General features: G+C 42.9%; 1 protein-coding gene across 2 annotated transcripts in view; it reads right to left on the reverse strand.

The window, feature by feature from the left end:
- The window catches only part of gli2a (GLI family zinc finger 2a), a 65,845-nt gene that overhangs the window by 4,182 nt on the left and 37,094 nt on the right, over positions 1-24,569 (reverse strand). The window contains exons 3-13 of one of the 2 annotated variants that reach the window (XM_087803874.1): positions 23,390-23,495; positions 17,706-17,911; positions 14,364-14,573; positions 7,203-7,404; positions 6,921-7,125; positions 6,332-6,442; positions 6,110-6,250; positions 4,292-4,441; positions 2,662-2,826; positions 2,300-2,581; positions 57-423 (exon numbers count right to left, since the gene is read on the reverse strand). In XM_087803874.1, coding sequence (XP_087660000.1) covers positions 57-423; positions 2,300-2,581; positions 2,662-2,826; positions 4,292-4,441; positions 6,110-6,250; positions 6,332-6,442; positions 6,921-7,125; positions 7,203-7,404; positions 14,364-14,573; positions 17,706-17,911; positions 23,390-23,495 — 2,145 coding nt within the window. Of the gene's footprint in view, positions 1-56; positions 424-2,299; positions 2,582-2,661; positions 2,827-4,291; positions 4,442-6,109; positions 6,251-6,331; positions 6,443-6,920; positions 7,126-7,202; positions 7,423-14,363; positions 14,574-17,705; positions 17,912-23,389; positions 23,496-24,569 lie in introns of both variants that reach the window. The other variant, XM_087803873.1, reaches the window with a different exon arrangement.

The following is a 24,569-nucleotide window of genomic DNA, read 5'->3' on the forward strand; positions in this document are numbered from 1 at the left end:
AATAGACGAAAGATCAGATATCTTTCAATCTTGACACTATCATTTGAAATACTCACCAACTGCAGGGATGGGAGGCAGCTTGGTGTTGATGCGTTGGCCCTGCGGTAATTGAGGTGCAGAGTTGCCCCACGGACAAGAATCTCTTACTGTCTTTAGCCTTTCTTTTTTTATATTTTCCAATTTGATAGTAATTGGTCCACCATGACTCACAACCTTCCTCATCTGGAGCCCGACACCGGCCTGCTGGCCTCCAGCGGAAACAGTAGAGTCGACCAGAGGACACTCGTCCTGCGCACTGAGGTCCCCGAAGCTGCCCCCGCTGTGCATGGCCATCTCTACTCCACTGTCATTGTTGTTGACACTGCTGAGAGGCGACGGCTCACTGCTGCATGATGAGTGGCCACCAGGACTGGACTGATACGTCTGTAAGAACAAAACAAGACACCATATTGGTTCTAGATAAAGATTTTTGCTCATTTTTTGGAGTGATTAATGTTACCGGGCATAGAACCATGATGTGACTTTGCATTTAAACATGAACTTTTGTTGCGGCTTTCTGTTCTGCATCTGGGTTTTTATTGGATTTATTTTGTGTTATTTGGCATCATGGCTGCTGCTTCAAAATTTGTTTTAGGGATTTGGGAACAAAGTTAAGTGCATCGGGAATTGTGTTTCGGGAAATGTATTCAGTGTTTTGCGATAGTTTTTGTGTGTGTTGTCAACTATGATCTGTGTGTCTATAGTTGTGTTTAGTTTGTCAGAAACAGTATGTCAGCAATTGTGGTTAAAGTGTTGGGAATTGTGTTCAGTGTGTCGAGAGTTGTCGGAATTGTGTTTACTGAGATGGAAACTGTGTTTCGGGAATTTCTTTCAGTTTTTTTGGAATTCCTTTCTTGTTTCCAAGGCAACTAATGTTCAGTGTGTCTGTAACTGTGTTCACCACATCTTAACCATGTTCAGTATTTCATTAAGTGTTATGTAAATTGTAAATGTGTATAGTGATCTGTTAATGGACTTCAAGGCCACAGTAGTTTCCTCATATATCAATTTGTCAACTTGAATTAAATTTAACTCCATGTTGTATTTTTCCTCCAGGGACTAATAATGATCCGACTTCAGTCATAAATACCCAATAATCAGCAGAGTGGTAAAATTCTGATTGCGTTTGGTTGAACTTGATGTGGGCCAACACTTCCTTGAGGTCATCGAGTATTTATGAGTTTGATTTATTTACAACAGGATGGATAATAGATGAGTTCTGGTCGTAACAATCCAGCAGCAAGTCAAACTCCTCCAAAAACGAACTTAAGTCTTGATCACAGCTGGATTCTGGCTCTATTTGTCGAAGCGGCCTTGAATATTCATGTTCATTCACTTCTATCATCTACTGGAGTGATCTGGTGGACAGAAGAATCCATTTGATGTGTTTGTCTTCACGCTGGCACACACACTAGTGCCCCACTTAGCCACACAACAGTCGGCATGCAGAAGAGGAAGAACTTCATCAAAGCTGCTGACCACAACTGGAGAGAAGCGCTTACCTCAGAGACGTCTGTCCGTGAGGAGGGTTGAAGGGAAGAGAGGAAGTGAGTCAGGAAGGATGAGTCAGTGAGGAAGGAGGGTTGAAACATCTCGGGCATGCAGTTATTCAACGTGAGAGTTTGATGCAGCAGAAACAGGAAATATGAAGCCCAATCTAAAGCTGTGTTAGTCTTGTGTTTTGGCAAAGAAGGTGATAGGAAACTATTTTAGGTCAGCAACCCATGATTATTAAAATAATCAATAAACTTTTCAGTATATATATATATATATTAATACAAAATGGTTTAGAATTATTTTCAATCCTTTGAACGTACCTAAACTGTAAAAAAAGAAAATCAAAATGTCGTGACTAAAGTTAAAAATAAAATGGCAAAGTTAAAAAACAAAAAAAGATTTTTTTTAATTCCTGATTAGTGAACTTAGTGAGCTATTTCCATTATTAAAATCTTTATTGATTCATGAATGATATTTCAAGCTTGTCTCTTCCTCTTGATAAATGAGCTGCAAACATAGGATTCCTCCAAATGTTGTTTTCTTGCATTTGTTTACTTTTTTCTCCACATTTTAATTTGTTGTTTTACTTATTTTCTTGGTTAATCGGTGCCTGTATCTGTGTTGTGTGAAGAGTGAAGACTGTGTAGTGGACACACAAACATGGAACATTTCAAAAGACAATGTGACATGCAACATTGTATTCATTTGTAAAGACAAAGTTGTGTTTTACGGAGCAACGACAGCAGACGTTTGGAAAACTTACGACAGAGTTCTCAGTCTTGATGGACTTGACTTGTAAGCAGTCCTCCACTCCTCTAGAGGTGCTGTTGGCCTCCATCCTGCTGTCCACGTTGCCTCCGCCGTGCTTGGAATAGCCGTCGTTCTCTCCGTTGCCTTTCGGCGGCTGCGTCCGCGGTTGACCGTCGTTGCGTTGTTTCTTGGTCACGTGAGCCTCGGGTCCGTGGACGGTCTTCACGTGCTTCCTGAGCGAGCTGGGATCCGTGTAGCGCTTCGTGCAGCCCGGGATCTTACAGACGTACGGTTTCTGCCGGAGACACAACAGAGAGACGTGAGTTCGGCTTCTCGACAGGTGTCAGGCAGGTGCGACACGAAAAAAAAACCAACCTCGTTGGAGTGCGTGCGGTTCTGGTGCTTGGCCCGGTCGGAGGCGTTGGAGAAGGCCTTGTTGCAGCCTTCGTGCTCGCACACGTACGGCTTCTCGCCCGTGTGCGACCTGAGGTGAGTCTTGAGGTTCTCCAGCCGCGAGTACGCTTTGGCACAGCCTTCAAACTGTGAAGACAAACAAACTTTTAACAGACGATTCAACTTCTCACCCCTCCATGAAGAACGCCATATATCTAAGGGCTATCTACAACATCTTCTGGCTCAGCTCACTTTTCATCCACAGCAAGTCAAAACAGCAAAGTCGGCTCATCAAAAGAGGAATTACAGATGCAGAGATCTCTTCAAAGTTTCAGACGGCAGCTTGGTGGGAAACGCGAAGCTGTGTGTTAATAAGACCCCCTGCTCGTCTGCACATCGCCCGCTTGTTGATCTTGTCATTAATGTCTCCGCAGATCCGGCTTTGAAGAGCCTAACATCTCCTGACTCTACGATTCCTGATCTCATTTGTCGGAGCAAAGAGAGTTTTGGATGATGATTTCGGAGATGAAGGAGCATCTCAAATATTGTTGTCATCCATCTGAGACTCAGAGCAGAGCAGCTGCTTCTTTGACATGAGAATCAACGGTCAACAAGATTAAATATAGTAAAGCAGCATGTTGGCGTGGTGGTCAGTGCTGCAACCTCTTTTACTAAAATACATCATGAATCTGCTCTTAAACAGGGAAGTTAACATATTTGTTCATTTTTATTTTGTTCATTTCTGTGCGTATGACTTACTAATGTGACTTATATTAACCAATTTATTTACTATTTCCGTCGGTAATCATGTGCGTCATGTCTTGTCTCATGATTTTATTTTGAAACTTTTATCCAAATCCTTTATTTCCTGAGCTTTACGACGCCTGTTGCTCTGACAGCAGCTGCAGCTCATCAGCTAATCACCACCTCTCCTGTAGCAACAGGCGTCAGATTATGAACGTCACTCCCTGGTATGTACGTTCTCTTTTCTCTCTCTTTTGATTACATTTTTTTTTGTTCTTCTTGGTATTTTTGTCTTCCTGGTGCCTGAGCCTTCTTTTTGTCATTTTTATCCAGCGTGTTTATTTTTTCTAATCACCGCTCTCTTTGTTTTTTCAGTCTCCTTGCGTTTTGTTCTATGACCAACTTGTGGTGCGCTTTGAGTTCTTTGGACTGTGATATAGACACTTTAACTATGTTTTATTTATAAGAACTATTGTGATTAAACCCTTTTGATTCTTTTCTGTTTTTCTATGTTGTTTGCATCAGCACTTCAGTCTAGACTCTAGTCTAAATCTTGTTTTTTAAAATTCATTTAAACCCATTTTAATAAAAAAAACAACTGATGAAACACTTTTCAAATTTAGCATAATGAGAACTTGTTTCTAGATTTTTATTCCTCACTGTTTGTGGCACGGAAACGCTAATAAGAAATTACCTAATTTAATCATAATCAAGTAGAATCTCTTTGTAAAGTTTTATCTTTTATCGTCAAAAATGGACTCAAATCTTGTGACTAAGCGCAGAGGAGTGAACACACTCGTGAGTCAAGGGTTGAATCTGGGGTCCTTGGTGATTCAGTTTGATGATCATCCTTGTGCGTCGTTCTCACCGTGCATTTATGAGGTTTCTCCCCCGTGTGGCGCCTCATGTGGACCACCAGCATGTACTGGGCCTTGAAGGGCTTCTGCTCCCTGGAGCACTCGTCCCAGCGGCAGACAAACTCCTTCTTCTCTCCGTGGATGTGGTCGTTGTTGATGTGCTGCAGAGGGAAATCAAAACATAAATAAAAAATATATATAATTTCAGGACAAAGATGTCTTCACTTGATGCCACCATGAGTAACGGTTTGAAAATGATTATATCTTGAAACGGCTAAATCAAGTGAATTCTCCTGGTTTCTTTTTTTGTAGCTTTTGTCCATATTTTAGTCATTTTTGAAATAATGCTTAAAAAACACAACAGGGAACGAAAAACTAACCTATAATAAAATACTTATGTGTTTTAATAAGAAAATCATTACTATTGTATGTAAATTGAAAATATTTGCAAAGAAAAAAATTGTACGAAAACAAAAGACACTTTATCTTCGTCACTAATAACTTTGAGAGTGTAATCGCTTAAAGTAATTGCAATACATTAAAAAACATAGAAACAAAACTACAATCGCCTGGAACGACTGTACACATTCAATTTGTTTCAAGAGGTTCTAGATTTGGTCCAGGTTATCCTAATTTTGTCTCACTGTTTGAACAGTTTGTCAATTTGGTTCATCAATGTTTATACTTTTTATTTCAGGAATTTTCTTTTAAATTTGGTTAATGTGTTGAAATTAGTTTCATAGTTTGTTCAAAGAGTTTGTAAAAAAATGTTTCTCAATTTGTTTCATAATTTAAATATTTGTGACTATGTTTTGTAATGAATTTGTTAACTACTTATTTGTTTTTGGGTGTAAAATAGTTTAAATAAGTAGTAAATCTGTTTTGACATCTATATATTCTTAAAATCCACTCGCAGAGCTTTTTTTTTTTCCTCCAGACATCCAAACCCTATTGTGGCAACACACACAAAAAAAAAAGCCAGAGCTTTCTGCTGACGTCTATTTCTGTTGGAGAAGTGGAAACGAGTGTGTGGCCCAGTGTGGGCTCTATTTTCAGCCGCCTCACCGATTTAAATCAATAATTGTGGTCACTGGAGGAATCCACAAGTGAAAGCTACTTCGGGGAGTTGAGGACCAAACGACTGGTTACAAAACTGTCACTTCTTTTAGAAACAGAACTACCCAAATGTGACTGTTTTTCAGCGAGTCAGTGAAGTGTTATTCATCTGGTTGGTAAACATTGCAGTAATTATTGTTTATTAAACTTCACTGGATCCTTGATGCGGACTCGCTAAAGCTGCACAGTGATCGGACGTGTTACTTTGGGGATGTCGGTTGTTCGGGGGAAACCGAGCGGAGCCTCTCACACCCACTTTAGAAGCAGTTCTCGTTCCCTCATCTGTGGGGAAATGACCGACAGCCAGAGAGCAGCGGTCTGAGTCAGGGTTAGCACAAGGCTGCGGCGCTTCCAGAGCTGCTGGCATGACGATGGATTTATGGCCCCGGCCCTCTGGGCCCATGAGGTTAGGGGTGGTGTTGCAAAGGACCACGAGGTTACGGGTCAGGGGTCGCGGGGGTTGAAGGGCGGGTTTGGGAGGCACAGCTGCAGGGGTATTGGCTTCAGTTTGGCGAGTGGCGACTGGCTCATTAACGTGTGTCAAGTCCACAGGAAGGGATCAGTTACTGGACACACCAGACTCTAATGAGAAGCAGAGAGTTTTAGGACTCTCTCCTCTGCAAGTCTTACGAGAAAACCACCTCTAGTCTGAGACTTTAGAAAACCAATACAGGACTGAGGACTGGTAGAGCTGCAGTGATCTCCACACTCACATGAACCAGTTGGTCCTGCGTGTCGTACTCCTTGGTGCAACCCTCCCAGTGACAGTTGGTCTCGTAGATGGCCTCGGGCTCCTGCTTGCACTCATCTTTATCCAGGTCGTCGCTCAGGTCCAGCATCCCTCCGCCGTGGTCCTGGAGAGACAAAGAGAAGGCGGTTAAACCTGCCCCGCCGACGAGAGCGTTTTGAACCCTGGCCGGACTAGAAAGTGTTACCTGGCAGGATGGGGAGATTGGCAGAGGACCCTCTGCTTCGGTCTTGACTTTGGTCCTCTTCGTGGTCAGTGGATTGACCGTGCTGCTCACCGCCGGATCCCCACCAGCATTCTTTTGCACAGACGAAACAATTGAAGCACTTGAAGGCATCTCATACATTTTTGTCTTAGGGGGTCTTTAAAGACTCTATCTATGGTGCAGACACCATCACTCAACAGTGCTGACTGCTGAGACTAAACAGTTCAGGCATTAATGTGGGGGTGGAAACATGAAGAACAGTAGGAGCTGAGAGCCTAACACACATTTTGGTGTGTTCGCACAAGTGGAATTTGTCCAGAAACAAACTACATATTACATTTATAACATGTTACTGGTGATTGTTCGAAATTAATATTGAGTCAACCACTGTTCTTGATATTTGCCACAAGACAATGTCCAGAAGTCGCTATCTGTGTTACACTTTTATGTCCTCATTCATCAAGAACCTCATCGTTGTCTTCCTCTTCTTCATCGCAAAACTTTGTCTCTCCAAACTCTTGACAACCTTATTTTCTCGTAACCATCAACGCCATCAGTGTGTCAGGCTCACCTGGCTGGTCTCGGAGTTGGAGTTGTTGAGAGAGGTGGTCATGGGCGAGGCCGTGGTCAGCGGATGATGCTGTCTCGCGGAGAAGGTGGACGGCGAGGGCTGGATGAGAGGCGGCGTGTGGCCAAAAGCGTTTAATCCTCGCTGCTGATTCAAGAGCTGCTGGTACGCCACTGGATTGATGGGATGAGGGAAACTGAACGACGGACTAAGAGAGAAGAGAGACCATCAATGGAATTACTTTTATATATTTCTTTAGACCTTTTTCTTCGGCTGGTACTGTACCTGATCCCTCCGACTGACAGGTGTCCGTAGGAGCTGCTGGCAGCCGAGCTGGAGCGAGAGTTGTTGATGTACGCCACCAGGGAGTTGGGCGACGTGCGGATCATCGTCTGCAGGTCTATGCTGGCGTCTGACAGCGGGGAGATGGATAGCGCCCTCTTCCTGCTCAGGCGAGGTGTCATCCGTGGACTCGAAAAACGCGATACTGGAAACAAAAGGTGTCCTGAGATTAGCGTGCAGGCCTGAGCCTATATTGTTTTGAATCAAGCCACTTGAATGTGTTTTGTATCCGATTAAATCATTGAAAATTCTTGTAAATAACCAATGTAAATACATTACCTAGCAAAAACAAATCATCAATTGTTTGCTAATTTCAAAAGAATAATCTGGTTTTTAGTAGCCCTTCACTGTTCACCGTTCGTGTAGCTCATGGTTTCATAACATTTGGTGACCCCTGACTTTGAGGGACTGAGACGAAAAGGTGGCAGAATTGGAAAAAACACAACCTTATACCACATTTTAACAATTGTACACTGATGAAATCCAAATAAACACAGTCCACATTGGTCACTTAAGGGTTAGTTCCACGGCTATTGTTGGTATTTGGTCATTTCCAAAAGCCGTTCCCGAACTTTTTACTTTACCGTTTTAATGTCGGCATTATATTCACGGACAGACCTTCAGATGAATACGGTAAAAATGAAGCGCATGAAAAATACATTCCAATAACGGTCAATAAGCTTGACTGTTTTTTCCACAACAAGATGGTCTCAAATTGAGTTTGTGTTTTAATAATTTTCACTTGTTTTTAAGTTTCTTTATTGTTGTAAACTTAACTGAAGAAGGCATCTTAACGTTTCATGAGTCACAGGCTAGTGTAACTTGAGATAAAATACAATATTTTTTTCAAATTAATACACCTTTCAGATAGAAATAATTCATATAACCGATTAAAAATTTCCTCATGCATAGGTTCCGGTCCCAGGAACCACTGATTTACACGCTCAACTATTAGGTTCATGTGCACAGACACAAGCATACGCCGCGCTGACAGAAGCCTAAAGAGGTGAATTCTCTGCAAGCTCCACTCTATCTCCTCCATCTCTCCCACAAACGGTTCCCTTGTTAACAATTGCATCCCCTTATGCATAATGAATCTCCACCTAATCATTCGCTGTAATTACCCCGATAGCAATCTCTCTCAGTGTTCTACAGAGTTAAGTGGAGGTAATTTAAACAAATTGATCACAGAATGCCATTAGAAAGAACAAGGCCAGTTTGCGAAGGTCGGCCTGCTGAGCAGGTTTTCGCTCTCCTCCAAACAAGCAGCTGTTTATTTTCCTCACCTTGTCCTTTAGTTTGAGATCATTGTGTTCATTATCATGTCGGTGGAGTTTACGCCTGTGCACTCGTATAATGAGGTCTTAAAGCGTACACTGCTGAAGGTGTGAGAGGCAGGAAACTCTTAATACGCCATCACGAGTCACCCAAGACCCGACACACTCGCACATTTGCCGCCTGTCGGCTCTACGGCTGTCAATATGTCACCAGTTGTCGGGCGTTCCTGGCAGACCTCAGAACCTTTCAAGCCAAATGAATCCAGGCATAATAATCACAGCACCAGACTCGTAGCCATAAACTTGCGTCTTACTTCCAAAACTGTTATGTTTGGAGGTGGCGAGTCGTAAAAACGTGGGCATATGCACCTAGTTAAGAGGCCCCGGGGAACTTCAGACGGCAGACGACGGTCGTTCAAGGAGAAGTGTAGGAGCCACAATGAAGTCAGGACAACTTTAAATGAACAATGGAGGTGTGAATAGGCAAATGGAGCACGTCTTGAAGATGTGGGCTCCTTAAAAATCATTCCTCAGTTCCCAGACTTCTAAGCAGGTCAAGTTTTTTAGTCTTTAATCCATCTAATTTTCTTCCCTGCTGTTTTCAGAAAAGTGCCCCATAAAGACAAAGCCGCTTCAAAAGAAGTAGTACAAATGCCAGGTCTGTATTTGTGGTGTTGTAATGTTTTTGGTAACAACATGAATAAGGCGAGGAAAAACAAAGACATGGTAATAACATTTCCAAAAAAGTCCAAACTATTGTGTTCGGACGAATAAAACTCCTGACATTGATGAAGAATAACTCATCAGTGGTTCATAAAAAACAACCTAATAATCACGGACACCGATTTTTATCCGAAGAACTTCTAGAGAAACCGGGAGTCAAACATGACCATGATCCAGAGCGAGGTGGTTTCAGAAACATCTTGAAGTTAGGCAATTGCACCAATGACTTTCTGCTCTGACGTGCTTCCACTGCGCCATTTTCGCAATCCATCAAGCTAACAACCTTGGCAAGCGATTTAATGAGCGATAGTCATATCAATATTCCTCTTTTATAAAGCAGGAAACAGACCTCGCCGCCCGGTAACCTGGCGCCAGCCTCGCCCCCACTGGGCGCTTTGCCCAAAATCACGACCAATCTTCAAAGACACGCATTAACGCCGAGGAAACTTAAACGCGACCAAAACCTACTGCAGAGCACGCTCGCCCGGGAATGTCCGCAGAGAGAGCGAAAGAGGTCGTCGTCTGATTGTGTACCTTTCTCCGAGGAACACAAACAACTGGAGCTGTTGCACAAATGATTGCTGGAGGTTATAATTGAAAGGGTGAGCAGGTTCCGGCAGGGAGTGAGAAAACAGATGTTGCACAGGCAGCGGCTACACTCGCTGGTGATAGGGTGTGCGGCGCCGTGTGCGTATGCTATTGCTCTGTGGGACGGCAACAAGGGCTGGTGGTAATTGTGGGACCGGGATTTATATAGGGCCGTAATTACAGGCACACTGATATAGCAGAGAAAAGAGTATTAAAGGGGATGATATGTGATTATTTTAAACATTCGCTCATGGTGAGGTGGTTCCACAGAGAACAAAAACACTTTAATTGGAGGGCTTTGATGACCTACCAGGACACGCAAGGAATTTTGCCTCGTCGACATTCCAGCTATTTAAAAGTTCATCCAGCTTTATTAATCAAAAACAGCTAAATATATTTTTAAAGTTTGGTTTCTTACAGAATCCACCTCACACAAGGGAGACTTTGGCTGTTATTTAATAGCAAAACTAACTTTGTCCAAATTTAAGGAGGAAGTGCCAAAGTATCTTTTTAAGATGCATTCTCTGGTAAAGAACTTTAGTCCGGGAAACAAGGACTGGTTAGCGACTCTACTCACCCTCTATGATGTTGCTCGGTGGATAATCTTGGATCTACTGTGACTTGTGACCCTGACCTTATTGAGGCTGGACTAAAACCTCAGTCCAGGTTTTCCTCTGAGGACTTCCTCCGCTCCCTAACTTGAGTGGTTGCCAAGAGGGCCCCTGGATTATGGGTCTTATTCAGCAAAGCTAACCCCTCCAGGCTTCACAGGGCAAGAAAATGTTTATTTTTCCGGCAAAGTTTCACTAATACAAACACGGTGAATTTCACGACTCTTTAAGCCACAGTTTCTCCACACCAAAGCCGTCCCTCTGTTTACGCACACACTCCCAGCCGCATGCGCACAAACCGACATGGTTAAGTGCTTGCCTGAGCGGTCCCGACCCACTATCATCAATGGGATGTTCAAAACGTTTACACACTTTATATCTAATATATGAAAAGTAATTATCATGATGATGACAGTTTGATGATTGTGTCAATGGTACACATACATGTTTGGTTTGCTTATAAACATTGTTGAATTTGAACTATTTGACATATTTATAACAAAATACGTTCACTACTGGACTTTCATTTCAAATCACTTGTTGTCAGATCAGTGTACAGGTGGTCATTGAGATGCTGTACTGGAACTTGAAACATTCCTGAACGGAAACTTTATTCATATTTTGTTATGATGGTGGTGACTCAAATACGTGAAACAATACTAAAACATGAGTTTACTACTTTTTAACTCAAATATAGTCATTTACCAACTCTCTTTCTAACTCAACAAACAACAGTCTCAACCCCTCTCAGTGAACTTAGCAACACAGCAGCATGTGTCAAACTGATTTTCACATGATTTGACATTTCTTGTTTTCTTTCTCTGTTGTGGTTTTTGACTTACCCATAGTGTTGGCAAGATTAATTGTTATTTAAAGTATGGTGTGTTGATTGAAACATCACATTTTCTCGATGAAAGCTTTTTTTTCCCAGAGAACTTGGACATAAAAAGGTCTACCATTAACCAGGAAGATTCTATCAGCTCTTTCTAAACTTTTCTAATTTAATCGGACAGAAGAAAATCTATGTGGGAGCTGGACCTGGCCCGCCTAACTGTAATGTATGCAAGAAAACCAAAAAGAGCAGAGGGCTTGCCAAAAACCAATACTGGAGCTTGTGTCCACAGCTTTTCCACTAGAGGCCTCCTGACAGCAGAGCTCAGTCCCCGTCAGTGCGAGGACGGCAGGGTTCACTGAGGGCTCATAGTTCTTGTGGTGGGTCTGCTGAATATTACTGCATAAATTGTTTTTTTAATACGGTTTTATCTGTGTTACCGTCCAAAGTAAGCGGTCATGGGTGAAGCACATGTTTGCCACTTCGGCTACCACTCCTCCTCCCGTGCCTGGACTTACATAAGGCCTTTGATTCGAGCTGAGGCCGTCTGTAAAGACCATTAACTGGCTGCCTGGGTCAATATGGGCACGGTGTCTGGAGGCCGCAATGGAAGAGCCTCCGAACCGGTCGTGTGGCCAAACACAGACCACATCACTCCGGCAGAACACTGCAGCAAGTGGACTCTGCATCCAAGTGGGCAGAGGGGGTTTCGTTGGGGGGTGTGTGGCTACATGAGCAAACATCTTCTCCAAACATGTGCGGGCAGGGCGGTCACAGAGGTGGTTCTCGGTGGATAGGGAAGTGAAGGAATGAAAAGAAGAGGCCACAGTTTCTACAGGTCCAATCACCGTAGCCGTCCTGCCCTGTCAGCAGGTTCGCTGTTTGGCTAAATGACTTGCGTCAATTGAATGATGAATTGCCAAGACATTCTATATCCTGTCCCCACCTCACATTTGTGCTCGTGCAGTGACCTTTATTTTCCCTTGGTAGAAGGTTGAACTGCATGGATGAAAGAGTTCGTATGAAGGGGTGACTATCAGGCGCTGAGAAAGGCGGTTATTCACCATCAGTACTGAAACGTTTCTCAGGGTTAGAACTAAAAACAAGGGAACCAAATTCCACTTAAGGTAAAATGGCCCTTTAGTGCTGGAAAATGTAAGTATGACACCTTAAATGAAACTAAAATGTGAACGTTCAATCCCAACTCATATGTATAACGCCACTACTGAAGCGTCACGCCATAGTGTGACTTGCTTGCTTGTCCCACAAAAGTAGTGTTTTTTTGCGACACAATTCCAGCGCTGCTAGTGGACGGGGCTGTGATATCATAGCGCCACAGAATTTGCAGGCCATGGTGTACTTACCAGAAGCAAAAAGAGTTGGACACTGTCCATAAAACTTTCTCTGAACGAAATGTCGTTCTGCTTCTTGAAATTTTGTTCTTTTAAATGGTTGTCTTGTAGGAAACAAGAACATTTTTTTAGGTAGCTGCTGACTCTTTGGTGGCGTAACTCTTTGGCTGGAAGTCGGTCGACCTTTTTAGTGCCAGCTTGGGTCACTTTGAACTAGGACATAAATATAGTATCTGCTTCGACCTACACTGCTTATGCAAACTAAACAAAAGTCGAGTAGATTAGGGCTAAGATTAGCAGACGAAAGTTAAAGTTAAAGGATAAACCGATAGATGTATACTTTACTATCCAATGCCTCGCATGGCTTTCACTTTTCTTCGTTTTTGGTAAAAAAAAACATCTTGTCCATGATGTCATGTATATATCAACCATCTTTCATACAAGTGCATCAGTATTACTCAAGGTTAGAATTAACTAAACTACTTTCTACGGCAACTGTAATGCACGCATCAATGTTCATGCTGACTCTACCTTTGCACAGGAGCTCATGCGCTTATGATTTGTTGCACGCCTGACACACATATCCAGATGGGAGAAGATAAAGCAATCTGTTGATCTGCCTCCATGACCAGTAGACCACAGCTGCATAGTTAAAGTTGCAGCGGGTCGCTACAAAGGCTTTTGCTGGACTAAACTTTTACATCTCAAAGGTTTCCATGGATATCGCTTGCTTGACTTTTTTTCAAATTTCACAACAAACAAACGCGAAATCAGAACAAGCCGTTCCATCGTGTCGGTTTTTACGAGTGTCTGGTCGTGGAGCTACGAAACTGCAGCGACCCCCATGATTTGTTGAAATAACCCTTGGCGCTTTGATGTGGTGAACGCTATCATATAAAATAACTTTAGAGGAACAGAATGAACATGCCTGATGTCAACAACAAAGACTGAAACGTGATGAAAGACTTGCGTCAACTATCCAAGTGATGCAACTGTAACGCAGTGTACTGTAATTTATTTTGAAAACAGGAAACAGGAATTGAACCGTGATACAAGCTGACAATTTCTTGACCTAAAACACACAATCGTATAAGTAAGTAAGTCATTTGTATTTATAGAGCACTTTTCCAGACCAGGGTCACAAAGCGCTTAAACAATCAAAACAACACTCAATAAAATATATACTTTAAAAGTCAAGATAAGTAAAATAAAACAATTTGTGTCCCCTTTACATTAAAAGTATTCAAAGCATAACAAAAACCTCTAAAAAATAGTTATCATATACGCACATCATCTACAAAAGTTTTTGATTTTTGGAGCAAAATAACCCAAGAAAGGTAAATGTACTTTTTTTTAAACTTAATAATAATAATAATAATACATTAAAATAAAATGCTGACTGTTTGACATAAAGGATTGCGGGGTTTCCTAAATTCTGGATCCACAAATCGTTTGAAGAATCCTCACTATTTGGCTTAGCAATGGAGCTCCATCGTTGCTGCCCTTCGCTTCTGCCAACCGCAGCTCCTTAAGTTTACGGCTACTGATAATATTTCAAATGCCAGAAAGGTATTTGATAATTGTCTGCATGTAGAACAATAATATTTAGGTAGTCCAGAGAGTGCTCCATCATCGAGTCGTTTCCCCCACAAAAACAACGGATCTCCAACTGAACTTTATCTGATGATCTCCTGCTGTGATAAGAAGTGAGTGATTCTTACCATCCACAGGACTGATGTATTCTGGCAGGTGAGCTGCAGCTGCAGCCGCCGCCGCAGCCGCCGCCGCCGCACTGCTCTGCATCAGCAGGTCTCCGTACGGGTTGCGCTGGCTGGCACTCGCCATCAGGTGGTAGTACTCGGCGGGGTTGGCCCCGTGAGGGGGAGGCGGGAGGCCGAAGAGGGCCCGCTCCTTCAAGTGTTCGTGGGTAACTGAAAAAAGAAAGAAGAGAGTTCATCCGTCTGTCCTGAAGTGGCAAAAAACAACATGAGTTCAGTCCTACTAAAAAGATGACTTGAAGGTCTTTTGAGGGTTTATGAGAGGGCGTGAGTGGCGGATGTGGCCTTACATTTGTACTTGAGACCACAGTGGAACACAAAAGCACATGGCACATTCAAACATGTCTGGGCTAAAAGAGTGAGAGACAAATTGGTGTTTCGCCACTTCCTGCTTCCTGCCAGACTTTGGACAAGGCTGCAGTGCTTTCAGGGCATGGCGGTAGAAATACGAAGTGGGCGTTGGGATCAATGTGCGAGGGGATAGAGTGAAGCCACAACCTTCGCCCCCCCCCGCCGTCGCCCCTCTCTCTCTCTCCCAACCACACACAAAACCAAAAATCTGGATCCATCAGATCCTATTAAACCATGGTTGTGGTAACAGAGTACAGGCAGCGTGTTTGTGCTCCCGCAGCAGTTATCCAGCCACACTGCTTTGGTTCCTCCACGGTTGCCAGATCACGTTACCGCCCCCATAGTGTTGCACTTTGTGTTTTTGCACTTACCGGCACAGTGAAATTAGAGGCCGCAACTACACTCACAATTACACCCAAAATAACCAGAAGACGTAGTTTTGGCCAACAGCGCTTCAGCTCTGTTGTTAATACTTTCTCACGTAGCACTGTAACTATTTTAATTCTCGTATTCACCGTCGAAACCCTTTTAGGAGTAACACAACACCTGTTTAACCCGGCTGTCACTCAAGTGGTTTACCATGCCAATGGTTTTTGTGTCGTGGCTGTTTCACAATTTCACAACGTGTCAAACTGTATTTAAAACTCTTTAAGTTGTAAATGACATAATGGAGGGGACCCCAAAGTGTTAAGAGGTGGAAACAACCTTAGGGTTAGGGGGATGAAAACAATTCCACAAACAGAAGGACAAAAAGTAATAAAATTTAGCATAGCTAGCTAACAGAGCAAAAAATGTTGCCATACTTCACATGGAAATAAAGCGTAATGAGGAAATGTGTTCCCTGTTGGTTTTGGTAACAGAGTAATTTCTTGTTTATTGGAGCAAAAAATGTTTTAAAATCTAAAATGTATCAATAGACAATGTATTCCTATTTTCCATATACTGTTATTTAGCAGAAATAAGTGAAGAAGAAGAATATATTGTGAATCTTTACTTTTTGCAACAACATGAAACATGAAAACTACTTTTTTGTTCTTACAGGACTTGCTATAAAACTGTTTCTGATTCTTAATGTATCTATGAAAGTCCCACATAGTTATCACAGAACAATCAAAATGAGTCATTTTATGATTTAAAAATATACTTAACGCTCTTTGAAGTATTATTAGTAAAAAAAAATAACCTGTCCTGCAGTTTTACATTGTGCATTTTACTAAGAAACTGTTTCTTTAAGTGACATCACAGACAACAAATCACTCAAACCCTTGTAGGTGCCAAGGTCTAATGCAGGTAAGTTTCCACACAGTGTAATTTCTTTTCTTTTTTCCATCAGTTAGATAAACTCTTAAAACTCTAGAGCATCTTTGAACTCCACTAATCTTTTATTAAATCTAATTCTAGAAGCAATCACTAATCAATAATGTTAATTTTAAGTTCCATAACTTTGGCTGGATAACCGAACCCTTCATCCAAAACACAACCTCTAGTTTGTGTCTTGTTCACGTGCAGGCAGGTGATCTGTAAATGCGTCGAGCTCAGAAGAACTTTCCCTACACGTACTTTTGGGAGGAAAGCTTGTAAATGAGCTCCGGTACAAACCCTAGGAGTCTCGGAACTATTGAGTTCACGCGATGACAGACCCGTCCTCGCCGGCCCCGCGCACACAACAGGCTGGCAGCGACGATAAATCACCGGCCGCTGTAAACAATGCCTCCCAACCTTTTGAGAGAAGCACTGCGCAGAAGATGCTGTCACTGATAAAGTGGCAGAGAGGTTTTGGCACAGAATGCAGGGCACTTGGCTGTTCCTTACTGTACGTAAATAGCCTGGTGAAACCACAGGTTTCCAGTAAGTAACACTTCGATATATGTTTTTGTTTCCCAGGATGGATTACACATCGTCGCCATCGGCTGCCTAAGGAGTTATCTTGATGATGGGACAAGCAGTGCAACCTTCAGCCACGAAGAAGTTTAATTTAAATGTAAGAAGGTTATAGTCAAGCTTGTTTTTTCCGCACATTACTAGATACATCCGCCATTTTGACTCTCCGCTAACAATAGACCAAACTGATTGATCTACTTATAAAGATGACAACAGTTGTTTTGTCAAATAAACCAACAAATTGAAATAAATCTGTTAAAACTACAAATCTTTCTTTAAAATGTCGCTGGAAGTTACGATTGTGGCGCCAAAAACATCATGAATGTAAAATTGAAAGTTTATTCAAACAGTATATAAGCTGGTAAGCCTTTTAAACACATTCAGTTAGCTTCAAAGCTTAGTTTGGATAAATAACGGCCTGGGTATTAATGTCTCAATAGCACTACAGTATTTTAGCAGCTGCTTTACTCCAGTTACAACTCTGGACCCTATCTTCAAGAAAACAGCAGAATCTCAACTAGTGGTACTCTTTTGCGCCCAACTCAAGGAGAGTAGATTTTCAATACATTCTTCTACTTAAACGCTTCTGGAGTTGTCTGGTAATGAAGTGTTTTTAGGAAACCTTGGATGTGCCTCAGGGATATTAGGTAGGTAGGTAGTACTTTATTGATTAATTAATAACTGTTTTTTTCCAATTAGCCACAGCAAATACAGCAATTTTTCATAAAAAATAAATAAAAAAATATTACTTTTACTCCACTCCTGCCCCCGAACTCAGAATTGTACAATTGAATAGCCCGGGGAATGAATGAGACCTTGAATCTATTTGTTTTGCATCGGGGAAAGGAGCATTCGTGCACTTGTGCCCAACCAAACAGCAGTATTCAGGTTTGTGGATGACCTACACATATGAACATAAACCCTGAGGTGAATCCCCAGTGCCAGTTGAGCTTGGCAAAATATGTTAGGTTCATCCCCTAATCAATGGTACCTGTTGCTAAATTCCAGTTGTGTGAAAGTGCTCGGCAATAATGTGTGCGAGTTGGGTCTCACCTTCAGCAGGGCTCAGTCCACGAGCCGCCGAGATCACGGAGAGCGTTGGGCTGCCATGAACCGAGCGCAGGTAGTGCTCCATGTGAGGGCTGACGTAGGGATGAGGTGGGCTGAATGGAGACTCGCCCGTCCCGGCCGAGGCGTGGGGTGAGAGTCGTATCAGAGAAATATCTGAGATGACCGGGCTACCCGCGAGTCCAGGAGGTCTGAGGAGGAAACAAGCAGAAGGGTGAGAAATGGTTAATCCCCGACAGTGATAATTAGATTCCTATATCTCCTGTTATTTTAAGTGTCTGTAGTCAGAGGATCGTCTCTCCAGCAGCTAATACATAATAATCCCCTTTTGTTCGCCTCTGCTATTAAGCCCCGGAGCTACAGACAAGTTCAGACTGTGGGATTCCTCCTCTACAGCGACGAGTGTTTGGGTGGCAAAAACGGCATCTTCCTGCAGCACAGACGTCGTCGCCTCTGGCCTCCTTTTTTCTCTCTGTGTATTAACATCACTTGAGAAGTTCCCAGACATACTGCCGGTCACATCAGGCGATACTGTAAATTTGTCATTTTTTGACAGGTAATTGGCAGCTCTGCCTGAAGAAACACAGACAGACAGAGTGTTGTAATACTCCGCCGAGCAAGAGGGGCAGAGCGCCAGATCAAATCGACTCCTGCCCACTGGCTGTGGAGCGAGGCTTTATAATGGTGCGTGTTTACCGATTTAAACAGCCCCTCAGGACTTCCTGGGCAGTTTTGAGGGTGTTGCAGAAACGACTCGCTGAACAGGCGACTGCTCACTTTCAATTTGTGTTGCTGATTTGTTTTGTATATTGAGTGATTCATAATAATTTGAACAGATGGTCTAAGTAAATTGGCAAAATTAATCTAATGTTTATCGCCTCTAGATCGCCCTCCTCAGTTAGTAGATCAACATTAGTTTGTAAGGCAGAAACGTCTTTAGGCGTGAAGAAATGGAAATGAAATATTGATAGATTATCGTTCAAATCTTCAAGTCACACTAACAACAACAGCAAGCATTTGAAGACCGATCTCAGCACTGAGGCGGCTGCTTAGTCTGAGTCGAAGGAAGCGTGTTTTTGTGTATGTAGCGTCTGTTTCTTCTCACTTTTCTCTTCCCGCCCAGAACAGAGGGCTCTTTATGGCTGTTTGTAGAGGAAGAGTGGGCTTGATGGCAGAAATTTGGCCTGAAGACAAGGCCAGCAGTCTGCGGGCGCTTGCTGGAATCGGAGCGAGGGCCAAGGCTTATGGATCTGTTGGCTAAGCTTGAACTGGTGGGCAGAGAGAAGTGAAGGTTGTTCTTATCGCTCGCTGTGATAAAGAGTTATAAACTGGAATACATCCAGACTCTGGGGTCCTTAAAGCTTTTTCGAAGAGGGACAGTTTTGATATGGTAAACATACCACCTTTGGACCATCTAAATCAATCTATTCATGGCCTTCTAGTCCTTTGGTGCACTAACCATAGCTGAACACATCCATGAAGTGTTCAGCAGTCTGATGGTAAAAGATGAAGCCAACTTATTTTCTTCAACGTGGAAACCTTGTCAAGCTCAAGTACAGTGTCAGACAGGAAGCCAGCCAATGAAGGGAAAAGTGAATCTGGTATTCTTCTGAATAAAACATTGTTCAGAATCTGATACATCAAGATTACCTCATAATCTGGAACAAGCCATTGAGTGAAAGACAATCTCAATTGATATTTGAAACCACAGACGGCGAGACATTTATCTTGAAGGGAAAAAACTACTTCAAAGAAAGAAACAGGAGTAGTGGAATGAAATGTCCAAAAAAAATGAGGGAGAAACCAGATCAAATAAATGACTTACAACCCTTCGCTCGTTTATTGTTGCTTAAATGGCCAAAGGTTTAAATACATGTACACAGCAGTTGGAATATGCTCTTCCTCGTGTAGCCATAACACTTTCAGTGTAAGTAAGACGGTGATCAGGAGGACAGCCTCCCATACTGGTTATCTTCGTGGCAAACTCCCAACTGTCAGTTTTGCAACCCTTTACCGAGACTCTACATCCATCAACAAATGTTATTTGTTTTGTGGCCGATCTCAGTCCAGCGTGTCGGCACACATTACTCAAGTTGCCGTAAATCACCCGAGACTCTACGAGGGCTCGATAATAAGGTGAAATTTACTGCTGTAGCCTGTCAGAGTTGCTGCAAATGATGGCTCCGTCTGGCAGGTACCATTATTGAAGTCTTGTCGATCCACCCTTCTTCTGACAAGACGTTACTTGAAGCCTTCTAGAAGCCCTTCATAGAGGCCCCCTAAGGGTCCCCTTTACTCTTGCTCTCTTCCTCATCACCTACAATTACATAGAACCCTGCGCCGGATTTTAGGATTTGGTCTGAGGTAACATCAGAATTATGGATTCATAAAGTGCACAGAGGCAAATAAGAAGTAGTCTGTCAATGACATGCTTTCAACACAGTAATTGCTATTTGTCTTTGTGTTCTGTGCTGTGTGATTACACTCTGTGTTGTCCCATTGTTAAGACCTGGCTGTGAGAAAAAGTGATTTGGACATGGCACAGCTTGTCGAGCGTATGAGTAACCTGTGACTAAGTGCATACAGGAATGTGGGTCTGATTAGTGTGATGTTAGATTCGGCGGGGCGCAGAAACCATTTTCTGTTGCTGGAAATTATTTTTGATTATAAACCACACATCGTAGCAACTGAATGTTTGCCACAAAACGTTAGTACAGCAGCTTACAACGGTAGACAGAATCAGTATTTTGACTGTGTTGTTGTGGCTCCTAGTTTGATTCTGAGTGAGTTTCAAAAGTAGCGGTTAGAGCTTAGGTTTAAGAGAGTTGAGTCGTTTTCTTTGACATAGTTTGTGGAACTGAAGCGTCATCGCTGAGGCCAACCGTATCAGGTAGAAAACTTCAAGACCTCTTTCTCAGTCGCTCGTCCATCTCTCTAGTCCAACAAGTTGTATTGGCTTCTCTGGCATTTTCCCTACTGGCCCACGGTGGGATGAATTATGACGTGACACACTCCCTTCAGTACTTCTGGGCAGCCGGAGAGATCAAGATAAATTACCACAGTACCTCACAGGGGACGAGCTAGCTCTTGCTTCCGTTGTTTTTGGGGCCCCCAGATCAGGAAGCTGAGGATTTGGGCACAATATGATACTGTACTTAACGGCACATATCTGCTGGACAACCAGTTACCATGAGTCGGGATAAGGTAAACTTCTGGATTTAAGACTTTTATTTAGAGACATTAAATAAAACTTCACTATTTCAGCCATTTATTTGCAACATTCCATTTGTTTGATTAATGGGTCCCTCGCCACTGCGGCACTGCATTCCAGGCCACAACCAAGAGCAGCATCAAAATTCAATCATAGCTGGAGATGCTGAGCCGGAGCCACGAGATAACAACGTGTCTGCCATGACGGTTCGGTTGGAAGTGTGGAGAATTGCCACCCACCGCGTCCTTTCATGTGTTTGCCAAACCAATACAATGAAAAACAAACGGCTGATTTATGATGAGCGTTTTCATCGACCAGACTTATCCTCGCTCCCAGTGACCACGTCTGCTGACAGAGACACAGAGTCGGCCGCATGTCAAAAAAATGCACAGTTGTGATCCTGTGGACGATCGGAACATCTGACTATTCCCTTTTCTAAATTATATTGTGACGTGAATGGTTGGTTTAAGAGCTCATGAATTTGTTGGTCTTCAGATCTTTAACCGTTTGACTTTTACATTAAAAATGGATGAAATTCTACAAATGGTTTATCAGGGAAAAAAGAACAGCTACATAGTAACCTTAGCTTTGTTTTAAAAATATTTTGAAACCTAGGAGAATAGAAACTGTTAATTTAGTTCTTTAACAAATGCATGTTTCGTCACACGCAACAAAAATAAAGAATTACATATGCAGAAAACTCCTCTGAAAACTCGGAGAAAATTTTAAAGCACACCAAGTCTTCACACATCCCCCACTGAAGAAAAGAGTTGCTTTTCATTTACTGGCAGGACGAGAAAAAGTTCATCCCAAGAGAATCGCTGCTTCCAAGAAAATGAGGCAGCGACCGACCGTTGGATGTTGAGCGAGACAGGTCTGACGGAAGGACCCGCAGCCCTCATTACGTTACATGCAAACAGTGATGAACAGTTCGGCGTCGCCACGATCCGTCAGATGGAGACTAACAAATCCAGACGCCCGGTGCCCCCGCGCCGAAAAACCCTGCTCCACTTCACAGCCACTGTAATTAGGCAAAATTTGGCGCGTGCTCGGGCCAGCCGGATCAAGGTGCTGATGAATTAGGAGGTGTGCTCTGTCACAGTAAAGTCACATTAATCAAAACAAACCTGGTGCGTCGCTGACCCCCCCCTCCTTTTCGCTATCCCCTTCCGCAACCCCCCCTTTCTCCGGCTGCCGCGGTGATAAATAGCTCCGTCCACGCCGTGTATCGCCCGATCTCGCTGCATGTAAATGTAACCACACAGTTCCAAAGAAAACTGCTATTGATCTTTTCTCTTCTCTTTGTTTCAAATAATCTAGATTAGCATCGCGAGGTTGAGGGTGTTAAAGGGATTTTTATGTTAATGGTGCATTAATGCACGCTGGAAATACATTTGTAAAAGAAGCAGCGAAAGTTTCCTAAACTGTTCGATCCATGGAGGTTTAACTTGATCCAAACTTTACTCTAGATTAGGATTGTCAAACTCAGTCATCGCACAAATGTAGTAGTCTGATTTTGATAAAGTCTCTTCTCTCTTTGAGGCTCAGTTTATCTTAAATATCTCTGCTTTTGTTTTCCTGAATTCCAGTTTTTCTCATGACACCATCTCCGTTCCTTGTCTTATCTTAAACACTGGCATCTCCTTCAAAAAACATCTCAAAACATTCTTATTATTCTTGCAGGCTTTTCTTTGATTTTCTGAGACTCCTGTGTTGTTCTCGGTGTTGTCTTGACCTTTCAAGTATATATTTTATTGGGTATTGTTGTGATTGTTTAAGCAGTTTGTGACGCTGGTCTGGAAACCGCTCTACAAATATAACTTACCTAGTTTATAGGTCACCATATCAACATGCATATAGATCTACATTCATTTTTTAAATTAATTTTCATTCTGCAGGCCACATAAAATGTCACCTTCCATTCTAGCTCAGTAGCTATAGAGTCCCATAAAACTTCGCCTCACCTAGGTATTCAACATCCTTCATTGTGGGCTGATGGATGCTATTTTGTGGCACGCCACCAAGTGCTCAAATTTAGCATGGTTGCTATACCGCTCTATTATGTCAGTTGATACAATATGCTGCTGTTATTTTATCCATTTTTTACCTCTGGTAAAGGTAAAGGCAAGAGAAAATGTGGCGCATCGTCTGATCCCATACTGTTGCGCAACAGTTTTTAATAGATCTACATTGACTCTACATGTGAACCCGTCTTTTGACTCATACATGTTGGACGATGTGCTCCCTAAAGAAATGTCCAGATAGAAAACCTTTCTGTGATCCTCTAAGTTGGCTACAAACTTGAGTGAGAGTTCAAATCCTTCCTTCCTGGACCGTTTAAGTCACTTTAAGAACTATGTTCTTCAAGTTTTGGATTCGGTTTTTAATTGTGTTCTTGTCCTTCAATGCCACTTTAAAATGTTTCAGCTGGAGAAGTGTTTGATAGTGTCGGACTCACCCGTGCAGGCCATGGAGCGGATGTGGCTCGTAATGGTACCGGCCCTCGTGGTGTCTCATGTCGATCGGGATGGGCGTGTGAAATGTGGGGAAAAGATGGTGGCTGCCTGCAGAAAACAAAAAAACAACTTTGATTTAGATGCGGGGGGAAAGAACTGCTGGTAACCATTAATGTGCTCATAGATGAGTGAATCAGAAAAACACACAAACGCCGGTCGCAGCACTGCCTCGAACTAACACAGCGTGAGATGTTGTTGGAGCGTTTTACAGTTCTGGTAATTGAAGCCTTCATCAGAGCACTGTCCCGTCATTAATGCCTCTTTCTCAATGCATTAAAAGCAAAACAGGTTTTACACAAACACTGCGAGTTTATGTGTCGACGAAGAAAAGCACAAACACCATTTCCTGCCATAAATGGTCTGATGGCTGCAGGGAAGCCTCATTAGAACAACACAACTGATCTTCATTAATGAGTGTCATCACGCTGGCTGAGGAGAAGGTGTTATTGTTCTGTTTGTGTGCTTGGCTGCTTCTCAGACAAAGGACTGTGGAACTCAGCTGTTCCCTCGGGTGGGTGCTTTTTTTTTGTTCCTGAAGCTGGTCCGGTGAACCTGTGTCGAGTGCACCGGGTCCAGGCCCGCACACTCCGACATGTGGAACACCTTAACCTTGAATTGTGGTATATCCAGCCCTTTATAACCGGATTATCTCAGCCCTACTATACCCAACTCGACTCTACCGTTTCTTATGCGTTTCCCTCAGCACGGTATGTCAGAGAAAGTACAATTTCAGTACCTGATTTAGCTCTAAAAAGGTGACGTCAACAGGCAACTGATTGGTCGGAGAATGACGTCATTGAAAAGTCCCAACACAGGAAACAAACCCGCCATTTAAAAAAAAAACTGTGGGAGAGAGTACGCTTCGTTTTTCTGATCCGTGGACCTTTTAGTTTGTGATCTGTACCCCATTGCCCTTAAGTTTCTCTGGGCTGTTTTGACGACCCGGCCCACTGCAATTAGGCAGCAGGGCCGGTGGAAACACAACACAACAGAGTAGTGTCGCACCGAGTCAAGTAGGGCTGGAAAAGCGCCAATAGTGTCGTCATGCCGCCGCCATGGAACAAGACTAACTCACAAAAGTGTTAACAACCCCCCTCCCAGACCTCTGTACAATATCTGGCA

The sequence above is a fragment of the Callionymus lyra genome, chromosome 12 (genome assembly GCF_982586985.1).
Source record: "Callionymus lyra chromosome 12, fCalLyr1.hap1.1, whole genome shotgun sequence".
Lineage (NCBI taxonomy): Eukaryota > Metazoa > Chordata > Actinopteri > Syngnathiformes > Callionymidae > Callionymus > Callionymus lyra.